This window comes from Diaphorina citri, unplaced genomic scaffold (genome assembly GCF_000475195.1).
Source record: "Diaphorina citri unplaced genomic scaffold, Diaci psyllid genome assembly version 1.1 scaffold1503, whole genome shotgun sequence".
NCBI classification, from domain to species: domain Eukaryota; kingdom Metazoa; phylum Arthropoda; class Insecta; order Hemiptera; family Psyllidae; genus Diaphorina; species Diaphorina citri.
In genome coordinates this window covers 43508-60065 of record NW_007378929.1, presented here as the reverse complement: position 1 = coordinate 60065, position 16558 = coordinate 43508, and the positions used below count along the sequence as shown (strand labels likewise).

Here is a 16558-nt window from a genome sequence, read left to right as displayed (position 1 = left end):
TAAAGAGCGTGATAGGCGCCCTCAAGAAGCAGACCAGCCAGTGTCTCGGGGACTGTAAGAAGTTGAACTCTCAGCCTGGTGAGTTTTTTTGTACTATGTTGTGGGGTGTATCCCTAAAGATACACGAGGCAGAAAACCCCTGTGCAAAGTTCGATTGACTTGTGTCAAAAACTAAAGTCCTGAGAAAAGAGAATTTTTTTTTTTTTTTTTTGAGCTTTTTCAACACTAAACTCCTGAATAGTGGCTGAGCCGTACATTTTTCGAGGTTCGGCCCAAGGAGACTTTTGATCTACATTTTATAAAGAACCTCTCTGCAAAGTTTGAGTGACTTAGGTCGAAAACTAAAGTCCCGAGAAAGTAAACTTTTTTTCCGAATTTCATCTAATCTCTGAATAACGGCCGTAACCGTTGCTCACTTGCTCAGAACAAAAAAAAACTTTGGTTCGTTCGGTTCGTTAATTTCCTTTCTGTTTTCCTCCTACAGGGGTACTCCAAAGTGCGAGCGCTTCGGCCGAGAAGATCCTGTATACGTACGCCATCAACATTTGTCAGACGGCCGCTCTAGACGAACTTTTCGGCAACCCTGTAGATTGCGCGCGCCGCTACAGGACAGCTCAGCTGGTGTTTCATTCTCTCTCCATGATAACGCAGCATAGTAGTGATAAGAAACTGTTGGACAAATGTGAGTAGAATGTATAAACTGCCAGAATGAGTAAAATAAATGAAGGACTAAAAGGAAGAACAGACTAATTCGCAAAATCCGATTTTTTCAGTTTTTTTGGACTAAGCCACAATCTGAAACGCACTCTATTCACTAGTAGAGCAACTTTGGCAACATCAGCTGTAGCTTAGAAGTAATTAGAACCAACTCTCCAAGACTTTTCCAGTTGGGTGGAAGAACTCACTAAGAATCCTGTGATTAAAGCCTTCTCCTAAACTTTAACTCCAATGGAGGAGTTGCAATTGAGAAAATATTACCAAAGTTTTGATTTTCAAATGAACAACATTATGTTATGGGGTTCTCAAAAATGACCATAACATGTCGTAGAAAAGAGATGGGAAGATGATTCTTTCACAGTCGTATTAAGGACAAAATTTGCTACCTAAAAATGTAGACTCCCGAGAAAGGGCGTAAGGGACGTAACGCCCTCCTTCCAGATCACCTCTTAATAACCGATAGGCAAAACATGAATAATAATAGCTCTCATCTCTACTGCTTGACTAGAGTTTAAGGGTCCTTTTACACGCACCAGTAGGCTGCTACTAACTGTCATTGTGGTCAAATTCTCTAACGTTCTCTAGAATAAAATTCCATACTTTGGCTGGGATTGAACTCACAACCTCATAATTACTAGTTGTGTGTGTTGACTACTCCACCACTGAGGGTTGAAAAGAAATGTAATTTTTACAATCTTCTTCTTCCTAGCCTTTTCCTATTTAAATAAGGTCGGTGTTTCAGTCTCTTCCAGGCAGCCCTATTATGTAGGTACCTCACGGCCTGATAAATTTTTCTCTCCCAGGTCTTGATTCACACAATCCTTCCACCTTTTCTTTGGTCTCACTTGTGCTTTTCTCTCATTCTCTCAACTCTTTTCCCTTGTACTTTTCACAATGATGTTGCTTATATGTGAAACATTTACAGGTAAAATATTCAATGGTTTTGCCTATAAGCAAGGTTTACAATAAGAATGTTTTACATATAAGGAAAAGCTTTACATTTAAAACATTTTCACTTATAAGTAGGTAACAAGTATACATTTAAAATGGCTCTGCCTATAAGCAAAATGTTCACATTTCAAAAGTTTCAAATGTTTTTTACAGAGGGTTGTCTTTTTAAAATCTTTTGAACTTGTTGGAAAACTAAAAAAAAAATGTGAACAAAAAAACTTTAAAATCCCAAATTTCATATCAGATTATCAAAGAAGAAGGACGAGGTACAGGGGACGGAACAGAGGTGACGGTACCTGTGGACGAAAGAGGAAGCATTGAAATAACTCTCAAATGACAATTTTGTGGTTTTCTGGACTTAAATTTGGCACATACCTTGTGTAGTACTGGACGGTTAGGGTCTAAATTTCAGACCGCCTTCAGCAGATTGTAACAATTATATCATCCGTGTACTCCGCGAACTTGTTAAATAATAAAAATAAGGATGGATCCATTCATCCATTGTGGATAGCAATATACATACCTACATAAATAAAGCAATATACATAAGCTTTGAGACTTAGGTGTGTAGGGACAAACAGGTACAGGGGCTTAAGATGTGTTAAGCTTATACGAATTTACGAATAGGTCGAGGCGAATACAATAGTCCGTCCCTTATACCTTTTTATTACTATTGTAATGATAAAGGAAGGACGGACTAAAAAGTCTCCCCTTTCCCCCTAGGAAGTAGGACGGGCGGATGAAGAGGGAGACGTGGGAGAAGAAGGACGAGGTACAGGGGACGGAACAGAGGTGACGGTACCTGTGGATGAAAGAGGAAGCATTGAAATAACTCTCAAATGACAATGTTGTGGTTTTCTGGACTTAAATTTGGCACGTACCTTGTGTAGTACTGGACGGTTAGGGTCTAAATTTCAGACCGCCTTCAGCAGATTGTAACAATTATATCATCCGTGTACTCCGCGAACTTGTTGAATAATAAAAATAAGAATGGATCCATTCATCCATTGTGGACAGCAATATACATACCTATAGGGTCTAAATTTCAGACCGCCTTCAGCAGATTGTAACAATTATATCATCCGTGTACTCCGCGAACTTGTTGAATAATAAAAATAAGGATGGATCCATTCATCCATTGTGGACAGCAATAAACATACCTACATAAATAAATATACATACCTACATAAATAAAGCAATATACTTATGTACGCTTTGAGGCTTAGGTGTGTAGGGGCAAACAGGTACAGGGGCTTAAGATGTGTTAAGCTTATACGAATAGGTACATAGATAATAACCATTTAAATAATCAGGGAAGGATTCAAATGGGGACCAACTTACCTATCCGTGGTTACGTATCTGTGGGGGTGAAATCCGTGCCAGAACTTTTTCCTAAGTACGCGCCTGACAGGGTAGATACTGGAATGATCAAAAGAAATAAATAATAAGAGACTTGGACAAATGTAAAGAGAGATTCATGTTACGGCAAAATTTGAGCGACCTCTGGCTAACTCTTTTTGAGCTTTTTCAAAGATTTGGCGATAAGAGGGGAGATGGGATTATATGAACACCCTGTAGCGCAGGTGTCAGTTATGTGGTAAAGCAAATGACAACCCACACACCTACAGGTGTCATGTGTTACGTAAGTGGGGAAACGCAAACTTTTGACAGGTTTCGGATGTGTTTTTTCCACTTTTTAGAATAATTTTTAGAATGCAAGCATGACTCTCCCCTCCAATTTCGCCCATAATCCCCCCTCCATAATCTCCCCTCTTCCCCTTCTCCTACCCTCCACTTCTTTCCCTTCCATTACTCCCCTTTTTCCTTCCTCCTTTGTCTTCTCTCCGCTTCCCGCTTCCCCTGTTCTTTATCCCTACTTCCGTTTTACCCCGGCTTCTACCCTTTTCTCCCTCCTCTTCTAGCCTTCTCTCCCTACCATTTTCTCTCCTCAACTTTGGCTCCCTTTATCTTTCCATATTACTCTTCTTTCCCCTCCAATTTCACCCATAATCTCCTCCCTATCACCTACCCTCCTCTTCTTTCTCTTCCTCTACTACCCTTTTTTCCTCCTCCATTTTCTCCCCTCTACTTCTCCTGTTCTCTATCTCTACTTCCGTTTTACCCCAGCTTCTAAGTTTTTCTCCCTCCCCTTCTCTCCCCTCTACTTTTGCATGTACATACCTCTCTGCATGTACATACATAGCTCGTGTTTTTTGAACATTGGAAATCACTATTCAGAGCATCAACCACAAAACAGACTACATTAGCAGAGAGGAAGGGAGACAATAGCCGGGAGGGAAAGAAGAGAGAGACGATAATCCAGAATATTCGAGAGTGAGGGAGATGGAGAGAGAAGGAGAAGGAGGTGGTAGAAAAAAACCAGAGAAGCGGAAGAGAGAAAACCAATAGATGAGAAAGAGAGTATTTGAAAGGCAGAAGAGGGAGAGGAGACAGAGAAAAGAGAGAGAGAAAGAGAGATGAAGGAAGGGGGGAAGAAACGAGAAAACTAGGAGAAAGAGGGAGGGAGAGAAAGCGGGTGGGAAGAAAGAGAGGAGAATACTAGGAACAGAGAAAAGGAAGGAAGGAGAATAATAGCCAGAGAGATAGAAGAGGGAGAGAGAGAAGGCTAGAGGGAAGAAAGGAGACATTGACAGAGAAAAGGTAGAATTGGAGGAAGGGAGAGAAAGAAATGAGAACCGAGTTAAAATGTCTCTCTTTTCCATGTTTTTGAACTGTCATGGCAGCTTGATTGATTATAGGATTCATGGTTTCCTACTATAGGGTAGGGGCTCTCAAACTGGGGTCCCAGTGACCACGGAAACTGACCTCATTTGGATTCATGGTTTCCTTCTACAATCCAAAATAGACTCGATCTACGGCAGGGCCCGATAACCGAAGGATTTATTGATATTTATCAGGTTCATTCCTGAAAGGGATGGCACCTACGTGAGAGAAACTGAACATCTAAAATTTCAGCCGATTACATAAGAGCAGATATTTGTTTTATTGTTTAGGAAATATTTTTAAATACCTACAAAAAAAAAAAAGATTTTTAAATAGCCGAAAAAAAACGTAAAGATCATGTGTCCACATGCTATCAACATCACCCTGAAATCAAAAGAGGAAAACAATCTTGATTAATGACATGTTCAAGGAAATCCTTTAGGAGTTTATAAAGAAATTTTGTTGCAATTTTTCATTGGCGTGTCTTCTGATCTTCTGAACAATGACCAAGTTTACTAAATTAATGAAGTCATGTCTGCAATGTACTTCCTAGTGAAAGACCCAGGAAATCACAGAACAAAGACAAGACTGCGGAGACTGCCCGATGACTCACCTTAGCATAGGGGACAGATCTGTATCCACCTCCCCCACGGGGGGACCGAGTAAACGGTCTACCCCCCGCACTGGCGCTTCGCCTGGCAGGGCTCCTCTTGAAACTGGGCCCCCCTGAAGTCCGTCTAATCCTGTCACGGCCTCCCACACTGCCTCTTGTACCACGAGAACCACCACGGCCTCGTCTGTTGAAGTTCTTAATATCCTTCGAGTTTTTGATGATGTCGTCCAAGCTCATTTCGATTTTGTTCATTTTGACAGAGTTCTTTTCACAGATTAAAGTCACACACAAAAAACTACACTTAATTTACACAGATAAAAGTCTCGTCTGTTGAAGTTCTTAATATCCTTCGAGTTTTTGATGATGTCGTCCAAGCTCATTTCGATTTTGTTCATTTTGACAGAGTTCTTTTCACAGATTAAAGTCACACACAAAAAACTACACTTAATTTACACAGATAAAACCGTTTTCAGGCCGTTTTTCCAAAGAAAAATCCCGGAAAAACCTTCGACAGAACGGACTTGAGTCACTTGAGAAAAATTCTTTTGTTTACTTGGGGAGGAAAAGGAAAGACAAAATGGCGTCGATGACGCGCGGCGCGCGGAGCCAGCGATACGGATGCGCTCTAGCGGGTAAAATTAGAACTTTTGTGTGCTAGCTGTGCTAGTTGCACGAGTGGCGGGAATTTGAAATTTTTTGAACGGTTTGTTGAAATTTGGAATCAAAAGTAACAAAACATTTTGAGTTTGCGTTTTGCGTGCTTATATTACCAGTAAAATAACAGCACGAAAAGCTGACATCATCATCATCATCATCATCAACAAAAGAGCTTATTTTACGAGTACGAGTAGGTAGGTATCAAAGTGCAAAATGAATTTTATTTTCTTTTCCTAATTTGGACTTTTTCTGATAGTCTGTTTAACCATTGGAGCCCAATCTCGTCTGTTGAAGTTCTTAATATCCTTCGAGTTTTTGATGATGTCGTCCAAGCTCATTTCGATTTTGTTCATTTTGACAGAGTTCTTCTCACAGATTAAAGTCACACACAAAAAACTACACTTAATTTACACAGATAAAACCGTTTTCAGGCCGTTTTTCTAAAGAAAAATCCCGGAAAAACCTTCGACAGAACGGACTTGAGAAAAATTCTTTTGTTTACTTTGGGAGGAAAGACAAAATGGCGTCGATGACGCGCGGAGCCAGCGATACGGATGCGCTCTAGCGGGTAAAATCAGAAATTTTGTGTGCTAGCTGCTGTGCTAGTTGCACGAGTGGCGCGAATTTGAAATTTTTTGAACGGTTTGCTGAAATTTGAAATCAAAAGTAACAAAATCATCATCAACAAAAGAGCTTATTTTACGAGTAGGTAGGTATCAAAGTGCAAAATGAATTTTATTTTCTTTTCCTAATTTGGACTTTTTCTGATAGTCTGTGTTAATTAGAGTTAACTTTTATTGGACAAATAAAATTGTAGTGTTTCTGATTCATAAGGTAGGAACTTAAATTTGTAATTTTCGAACCATTGGAGCCCAATACCTATGTCTGGTGCCTTTAGGAATGTCGGTTTCTCTCTCCCTCATCTGCAACCCTTTGAACCTACATAAGTAGGTATGTAGGTTTCTAATCTCACCTGCTAAACTGTTGACAAAATGGAACATCTTGTTCTAAGCTCTAAGCAATTCTTTTGTTTACTTTGGGAGGAAAGACAAAATGGCGTCGATGACGCGCGGAGCCAGCGATACGGATGCGCTCTAGCGGGTAAAATTGAAACTTTTGTGTGCTAGCTGTGCTAGTTGCACGAGTGGCGCGAATTCGAAATTTTTTGAACCGTTTGTTGAAATTTGAAATCAAAAGTAACAAACCATTGAGTTTGCGTGCTTATATTACCAGTAAAATAACAGCACGAAAAGCTGAGAGCTGACATCATCAACAAAAGAGTTTATTTTACGAGTAGGTAGGTATCAAAGTGCAAAATGAATTTTATTTTCTTTTCCTAATTTGGACTTTTTCTGATAGTAGAGTTAACTTTTATTGGACAAATAAAATTGTAGTGTTTCTGATTCATAAGGTAGCAACATTTGTAATGTTCGAACCATTGGAGCCCAACACCTATGTCTGGTGCCTTTAATAGGAATGTCGGTTTCTCTCTCCCTCATCTGCAACCCTTTGAACCGACATAAGTACGTAGGTATGTAGGTTTCTAATCTCACCTGCTAAACTGATAGCAAAATGGAACCTCTTGTTCTAAGCTCTAAGCTGACTCTCTGAAAAATGCACTCTTACCTCATATTCTCACCTACCCATGAACTTGTCCATTTTTTTTTTTTTTTTTTTAAAAAGCCCCCTTTCCCCTTTTTTTTTTTCCCCCCCCCCATAAATTTTTTTCTTTTTTTTTTTTTTTTTTTTTTTTCGTAAAAAACATTCCTTTGTAAATACCTATAGGTTAATCTTCTACTGTAACTTCTCTTCTGACTGCTTCTGCCAAAGAGTCCTCCTAACCACCCTTAGAAGGCAAGGGAAAATCTTTGCCACACCATTGCGCAAGCGTGGGCATTCTTCCTCTCCTCACACAAACCCACATTTCAAAAAGTCTCCCCTTTCCCCCTTTTTTTGCGCTTCCCCCCTTAATATTCCTCTCCCTCTCTCCTCCCAATCATTTTACCTCTCTCCTCTTTATATCTTCCCCTCTCCCATTCTATTTCTGTCTCTCCCCCTATCGATCATTTCTACGTCCCCCTTCCTCATTCTACCTACCCTCCCCAATGTCCTTTCTTCGTCCTGTCCGTCTACAACCCCTCGAGCCCATTCTTACCACCCCTTGAACCCATTCTTACCACCCCTTAGCCCATTTATATCTCCCCTCCATCGATCAGTCTACCTCTTTCTCATTTCTCTTCCAACCTACTTACCATCCCTCCCATGCCCTTGTCTTTCTTCTTCCCCTTTTACTTCATTCTTTACTCCCCTCCAACCCATTCTCAACTCCCCCTACTCCATCTTCTACCTCACCCCCTATCGATTTACTCCCCTACTTATTACTTCTACCTCCCCCATTGAATTTCCACCTGCTCCTTTCCCCCACTCCCTTCTTTTGTCCTATCATTCTCCCCTCCCACCCATTCTTACCTCCCCTTGACCCATTTTCTACCTCACCCCTCCACTATCCCATTTTAACCACCCCGAACATTTTCCACCCCTATTTTTATTAAAAACATACTCCTTTCTCTCTTCCCCTCCCTCCCTTTTCCTGTGAAATCGTTAGTTTTTCCCTTTTTCGCCGCTACCAACATTGGATGGCGAGCTTTCGCCCCTGTTTTTCGAAGGGTATCAGCAAAACATACACACGCGAAGGAAATTTCCCTCGATACGTAGCAGTTCTCCTCCGCAGAGACTGCTGGAAATTTCGTCTCGTCATCGCTAAAACAGTTTTGACAGTCCGGAAAAGTGCTAGGGAAATTTCGTTTTTGCATGCTATTTTTTTACACAGTTTCACAGGCAAAGTTTCAGTGATTACGCTATTTTTTCGTGTGGATTTAGTTTTTTACATACATCAATTTAACATTTTAATAAATTATTAGATTTCACAAATAAAAGGGTACATTTCCAGGGGTTGTTTATAAGATTATAAGCTTCTCAATTAAACTAGGTAACTCTTTTTCCTCAATTAGACTAAATTTTTAAATTAATGTAGGTAGTGTTATAAAGTTTTTTTTAATCCGCCTCTGGGTCGATACGTGGGGGCGGTTCCATTCCGATATCCCCCACTGGCACCTCCCCTGCCGCCTCTCGCTACAGGTCGAGGAACTGTGTTCTCCAGCACTGAAACATCAGCCGCCAACTGGATCTGCATGGGCCGACCTGACAAACAGACGAGCAAAGTGTCAATATTGACCAAAAACTGTACTAGTTTTTACTTTATACTAGCAATAGGGAATGTATAAGTATTTGTCGTTGAACACCGATTGCATTTGCTCACAAAACAACTTACGCTGGTCGTAGTCTCCTTCTAACAATTGCTGGGTTATCACCAACTAAAACCATGTAAAAAACTCCCCTTCGTTGTGAACACATTGAGACCAACCCCACCACTCTGAGGGGCCCAGACGCCGAGTACTACCCATTTGAAAAACATACTAATCCGTTGGCGGACCCTGTATAAGATAATGAGAAAGTATCTATTGTAATCAATCCAAATTAAAATAATGATTGAGAAATGGGTGGAAATATCCATTGTAGAGTTTGGATGCTCCTAATTTAGAGTCTGGTAAAGGAGAAAAATAAAGCTTGAAGGGGGGAGGGGCATCCCTAAATACAGTCCTGCCTACCATTCACAAGGTAGACATGCTCCCCTCCAAGCTAGCCAGGGTGGCAAAGCCAACGTTTGCTGCCACACAAAGACGAACAATAATAACATCACACTTGACAAAATCTAAATGGTCTAAAAAGAAGTAGGTACATACCATCCAGAGGGACTCCATTGTACTGTTTCATGGCTTTGATGGCGTCCGAGCGTCTCTCGTAGATAAGGTCAGCGGTTCCCAAAGAGCGCCCCGATCTGTCATAGTGAAGTTTGGCCGACTTGAGAGGCCCAAACTCTGAGAACAACTCCTGCAACACACACATCGACAGTCGTAACGCACGCGCACTCCCCCGGCCGCGAAAACAAGAAAATGTGAACCAAGGAATTTACATAAATCATATTTCAAAATTGAGGTCTGATCTGGAAGAGGGGCATAACTGCAAGACTTGAGAGGCCCAAACTCTGAGAACAACTCCTGCAACACACACATCGACAGTCGTAACGCACGCGCACTCCCCCGGCCGCGAAAACGAGAAAATGTGAACCAAGGAATTTACATAAATCATATTTCAAAATTGAGGTCTGATCTGGAAGAGGGGCATAAGTGCAAAAACATAGTTTCGCCCTCCCTCCCTTTTCCTGTGAAATCGTTAGTTTTTCCCTTTTTCGCCGCTACCAACATTGGATGGCGAGCTTTCGCCCCTGTTTTTCCGAAGGGTATCAGCAAAACATACACACGCGAAGGAAATTTCCCCCGATACGTAGCAGTTACACCGCAGCGACTGCTGGAAATTTTGTCTCGTCATCGCTAAAACAGTTTTGACAGTCCGGAAAAGTGCTAGAGAAATTTCGTTTTTGCATGCTATTTTTTTTACACAGTTTCGGCGAAAACAAGAAAATGTGAACCAAGGAATTTACATAAATCATATTTCAAAATTGAGGTCTGATCTGGAAGAGGGGCATAACTGCAAACACATAGTTTCGAGATAATCGGGTTTAAAGTTTTGGTACTTGTTCAGAAGTCACGTCAATGGGAAATTGGTACAAAAGGACCAGCACAAATGAGCAGTGACCAGTGTAAAGCGTTAGGTTGGACGCAAAAAGGAGCTTTCACAATTTGAGCAGTGATAAGTGTTCTTATAGTAAAAGGTTAAACACAAAAAGGAACTTTCTTATTCATTGTTATGACTTTTGAATAATTACCAAAGTTTTGATTTTCAAATGAACAACATTATGTTATGGGGTTCTCAAAAATGACCATAATATGCGTAGAAAAGAGATGGGAAGATAATTCTTTCACAGTCGTGTTAATAAAAAGGAACTTTCTTATTCATTGTTATGACTTTTGAATAATTACCAAAGTTTTGATTTTCAAATGAACAACATTATGTTATGGGGTTTTCAAAAATGACCATAACATGTCGTGTTAAGAATAAAATTTGCTACCTAAAAATGTAGACTCCCGAGAAAGGGCGTAAGGGACGTAACGCCCTCCTTCCAGATCACCTCTCAATAGCTGATAGGCAAAACATGAATAATAATAGCTCTCATCTCTACTGCTTGACAAGAGCTTAAGGGTCCTTTTACCCGCACCAGTAGGCTGCTACTACTCCTTCCAGATCACCTCTCAATAGCTGATAGGCAAAACATGAATAATAATAGCTCTCATCTCTACTGCTTGACTAGAGCTAAGGGTCCTTTTACCCGCTCCAGTAGGCTGCTACTAACTGTCATTGTGGTCAAATTCTCTAACATTCTCTAGAATAAAATTCCATACTTTGGCTGGGATTGAACTCACAACCTCATAATTACTAGTTGTGTGTGTTGACTACTCCACCACTGAGGGTTGAAAAGAAATGTAATTTTTACAATCTTCTTCTTCCTAGCCTTTCCTTGTTTAAATATGGTTGGGATTTGTCAGTCTCTTCCAGGCAGCCCTATTATGTACCACACGTCCTGATAAATTTTTCTCTTGATTCACACAATTCTTCCACCTTTTCTTCGGTCTCCCTTGTGCTTTTCTCTCATTCTCTCAACTCTTTTCCCTTGTACTTTTCACAATGATGTTGCTTATATGTGAAACATTTACAGGTAAAATATTCAATGGATTTGCCTATAAGCAAGGTTTACAATAAGAATGTTTTTACATATAAGGAAAAGCTTTACGCGAAAACAAGAAAATGTGAACCAAGGAATTTACATAAATCATATTTCAAAATTGAGGTCTGATCTGGAAGAGGGGCATAACTGCAAAAACATAGTTTCGAGATAATCGGGTTTAAAGTTTTGGTACTTGTTCAGGAGTCACGTCAATGGGAAATTGGTACAAAAGGACCAGCACAAATGAGCAGTGACCAGTGTAAAGCGTTAGGTTGGACGCAAAAAGGAGCTTTCACAATTTGAGCAGTGATAAGTGTTCTTATAGTAAAAGGTTAAACACAAAAAGGAACTTTCTTATTCATTGTTATGACTTTTGAATCCAAAGTTTTGATTTTCAAATGAACAACATTATGTTATGGGGTTCTCAAAAATGACCATAACATGTCGTAGAAAAGAGATGGGAAGATAATTCTTTCACAGTCGTGTTAAGAATCAAATTTGCTACCTAAAAATGTAGACTCCCGAGAAAGGGCGTAAGGGACGTAACACCCTCCTTCCAGATCACCTCTCAATAGCTGATAGGCAAAACATGAATAATAATAGCTCTCATCTCTACTGCTTGACTAGAGCTAAGGGTCTTTTTACCCCCACCAGTAGGCTGCTACTAACTGTCATTGTGGTCAAATTCTCTAACGTTCTCTAGAATAAAATTCCATACTTTGGCTGGGATTGAACTCAAAACCTCCTAATTACTAGTTGTGTGTATTGACTACTCCACCACTGAGGGTTGAAAAGAAATGTAATTTTTACAATCTTCTTCTTTCTAGCCTTTTCCTATTTAAATAAGGTCGGTGTTTCAGTCTCTTCCAGGCAGCCCTATTATGTACCTCACGTCCTGATAAATTTTTCTCACCCAGGTCTTGATTCACACAATCCTTCCACCTTTTCTTCGGTCTCCCTTGTGCTTTTCTCTCATTCTCCCAACTCTTTTCCCTTGTACTTTTCACAATGATGTTGCTTATATGTGAAACATTTACAGGTAAAATATTCAATGGTTTTGCCTATAAGCAAGGTTTACAATAAGAATGTTTTTACATATAAGGAAAAGCTTTACATTTAAAACATTTTCACTTATAAGTAGGTAACAAGTATACATTTAAAATGGCTCTGCCTATAAGCAAAATGTTCACATTTCAAATGTTTCAAATGTTTTTTTACAGAGGGTTGTCTTTTTAAAATCTTTGAACTTGGTGGAAAACTAAAAAAAAGTGAACAAAAAACTTTAAAATCCCAAATTTCATCTGCCAAGAGCTGACATCAGATTATCAAATTTCAATTCATTTTATCTTTTAGTGCATGGCCAATTATTATAAATAGAAAATAAAAAACCTGGCCCACAAAATCTAGAAAGAAAACAAACCAAATTTCAGCCATAGATTTTGTTTTTAAAATTTTCAAGTTTGAAAGAGGGGGAAAAAAACGGAGATTCAAAGGGAGAGTTAAAAAAATAAATAGAGATTTGGTCAAACCAATTTCCAAATGCTGCTACACGTGCTGCCCAATGCATTCAGCCACAAGTGACATTGGTCAAGACATGAAGATGCATGGAAGCATTTGAAATCCCAACATCAACTGAAGTAGTCCAAGGGAATAATGGAAAAAGAAGACTTGAGCAGAAGTTTCCGAGATGTCTGATGTTTACAACAGGATTGAAGAACTCTACAGAAATGCCATGATTTTCTTCCAACATTGATTCTTTAAATGTTTCTTGTAGATGTTTTTTATTTTGCCTCTGTTCTTTGCAGATGTTTGTTCTTTTTATCTTTTGCCTTTGGAGACAATAAACTATTGATCCTTTTTACCATTTCTGGTATCTTCATTCTTTGAACATAGCCAGAAGGTACAACATGAAAACATTTCAAAACATAGAATGCCTTTGACACATTCAAATCTTTTCAGGCTTGGCCATAAACTTCATATTTAGTTCAGGTAGACTGAACAAATTTCGCAAAATAATACCCTCAATAAGAAACATTTCCAAAGGCTTAATTCATCTTCAACAGGACACGCTGGTTTTCCAGATAGGTAGGTACATTTCTTATCCTATACAACTTGGACTTTCTAACCTTGGTAGATATCTAAAGATATTTTTATACAATTACATCTCAAACAACAGCCATTGGCTTTTAACTTGGGACTTTTAAACAACAATCTCTCTGGATCAAAACTTTGGCTATCAGCATAAACGCAAACAACTAGTCTGCAAAACAAAGGCTGTCTCAAAGAGTTTACTGAAGTCATTGATTCTTATCCAAACTGGCAGGTGATACTAATGGAAATTTGCCTGGTTATTGTCTTTCAATCAGCTAGGAATAAGTTCATCTACAAAGTCATCCATTGTTCAAATAATCAGGAAGGATCCTTCTCTACAAATCAGCATAATAATTTCATCTTCTTCTTGACTAACTTGAATTTCATCTTGTCCTTGCAGTAGACAGATCATTTGGGTTGCACATCATTTGGGTTGCATAAGCTTAGAAAGAGCACTTTGCCATAGAAAGAGATCCTTCTCTACAAATCAGCATAATAATTTCATCTTCTTCTTGACTAACTTGAATTTCATCTTGTCCTTGCAGTAGACAGATCATTTGCCATAGAAAGATCACTTTGCACTCATTGACACTAGCAGGAAATGGAGAAGGCTTGAATGTTGACTGGCTGAAGAGGCCAAACACATAAACACATCACACTGATGATATCTTAACAATCAACTCAAGCTGAAAAGGTCCCGCTCTTCAACAAGAGGTCCAACTCTTCAAAACACAAACACAGAATCTCGGAGACATTGAAGAAAAGGGGGGAGAAAATTGTCCACACTATACAAGGTATAGCAGGTCGAGGACAGGTTAACGTTTAACAATTACTTTGATATCACTGTTGCTGACACCGAAATCTAAATTACTGATGAGTAATTTGCCAGAGCCACCGCCACCTCCTCCCATTGATCGGCCACCTCCGTAACTGGCTGAATCGTAAAGATCTTTTCCTACCTTGGGCAACCCACGCTGCTTTTCCCCGGGGAAAAAGTTATTACCCCCTCCTTTTCATTTTGGGAATTTCAAAGGGAACAGGGAACTTTTTTTTAATTAGAAGGTAAAACAGGGGGCATTACGTAGAGATCATGTGTCCACATGCTATCAACATCACCCTGAAATCAAAAGAGGAAAACAATCTTGATTAATGACATGTTCAAGGAAATGCTTTAGGAGTTTATAAAGAAATTTTGTTGCAATTTTTCATTGGCGTGTCTTCTGAACAATGACCAAGTTTACTAAATGAAGTCATGTCTGCAATTTACTTCCTAGTGAAAGACCCAGGAAATCACAGAACAAAGACAATACTGCACTTGATTAATGACATGTTCAAGGAAATGCTTTAGGAGTTTATAAAGAAATTTTGTTGCAATTTTTCATTGGCGTGTCTTCTGAACAATCACCAAGTTTACTAAATGAAGTCATGTCTGCAATGTACTTCCAAGTGAAAGACCCAGGAAATCACAGAACAAAGACAAGACTGTATGTTCAAGGAAATGCTTTAGGAGTTTATAAAGAAATTTTGTTGCAATTTTTCATTGGCGTGTCTTCTGAACAATGACCAAGTTTACTTAATGAAGTCATGTCTGCAATGTACTTCCTAGTGAAAGACCCAGGAAATCACAGAACAAAGACAAGACTGAACGGTAGACGCCGAAATAGGTTCAGGCGCCACGGGGTCACAAGCCTTTTGCAAGTCGATCACAGGAGACTGACGGCATTCAGGTAGAAGCGTAGAAGGTCATTACGCTGACGCCTCTGTAATAAAAGTACCCAAGTCGTCTTTTAAAGCCATGTGTCGTCTTTTATAAAGGCTTGCTTTTTTGGAGAATTAAAAAGTTTAAATTTGTTTAAAGTTTCAGCTAGTAAACGTACCTAATTTAGAGCCTTTTTATACAACATATTTTCCTCTGACATCCTAGGTATAGGTAGGTACCCTGCCTTTTTTACTTTCTATTACCCTTATTGTCTTACCTACCCTAAGAAAGAAGGAGATTAAAAATAATAATTGTACGAAATATAGGACTGAAATCTACCTCCTAAATTACTTGTAAAAGTTACTATAGAACATAAAAATAAGCATCATTCAATAGGATAAGGAAAGTCGTGTGATGTTCACACCAGATTTTTTGTCTTACCTACCCTAAGAAACAAGGAGATTAAAAATAATAGTTGTACGAAATATAGGACCGAAATCTACCTCCTAAATTATAGGAACCTTTTTTTCGAACGACAAGTGGGCACTTTCGAAACGACCTTGTGAGCGTTAGGTCGTGGGTTTGATTCCCGGTAGGGGAATCCCTTTTCCTAAACAGATAAGGTTCGTCTTCTGGCTTTCTCCTGTCCTGCCCTTATCTCTTCGATTTCGGGACGATAAGACCTTATCGCGAGTAACGACACGATTTTTGTTCCGAACGACAAGTGAGAACGGGCTTTTAGGGGTCATAGGGAGCTATTGAGTCCATGACGACACAACCATGAACCGCCGCGCCGTCCTAAATTACAGGAACCTTTTTTTCGAACGACAAGTGGGCACTTTCGAAACGACCTTGTGAGCGTTAGGTCGTGGGTTTGATTCCCGGCAGGGGAATCCCTTTTCCTAAACAGATAAGGTTCGTCTTCTGGCTTTCTCCTGTCCTGCCTTTATCTCTTCGATTTCGGGACGATAAGACCTTATCGCGAGTAACGACACGATTTTTGTTCCGAATTCGCGAGTAACGACATGATTTTTGTTCCGAACGACAAGTGAGAACGGGCTTTTAGGGGTCATTAGGGAGCTATTGAGTCCATGACGACACAATCTCCATTCTTCTTGGCGCCGGTTCTCAATACTCTTGCACTTCTCCATTCTTCTTGGCGCCGGTTCTCAATACTCTTGAACTTCTCCATTCTTCTTGATCTTCTCGAGCCGCCGGTTCTCAATATTCTTGAGCTTCTCCGTTCTTCCTAGCGCCGTTCTCTATCTCTACTTCCGTTTTACCCCAGCTTCTAAGTTTTTCTCCCTCCCCTTCTCTCCCCTCTACTTTTGCATGTACATACCTCTCTGCATGTACATACATA

The 16558-nt window shown here is 39.7% G+C and overlaps 1 protein-coding gene across 1 annotated transcript in view; it reads right to left on the bottom strand.

The window, feature by feature from the left end:
- LOC103516189 (THO complex subunit 4) overlaps window positions 1-14609 on the bottom strand; it is a 16516-nt gene extending 1907 nt beyond the window's left edge. The window contains exons 1-4 of the mRNA XM_017446949.2: window positions 14581-14609; window positions 14330-14440; window positions 9466-9613; window positions 8726-8863 (exon numbers count right to left, since the gene is read on the bottom strand). Of these exons, the coding sequence (XP_017302438.1) occupies window positions 8726-8863; window positions 9466-9613; window positions 14330-14440; window positions 14581-14598 (415 nt within the window). The 5' untranslated portion in view covers window positions 14599-14609. The remainder of the gene's footprint in view (window positions 1-8725; window positions 8864-9465; window positions 9614-14329; window positions 14441-14580) is intronic.
- Between the last annotated feature and the right edge of the window lie 1949 nt (window positions 14610-16558).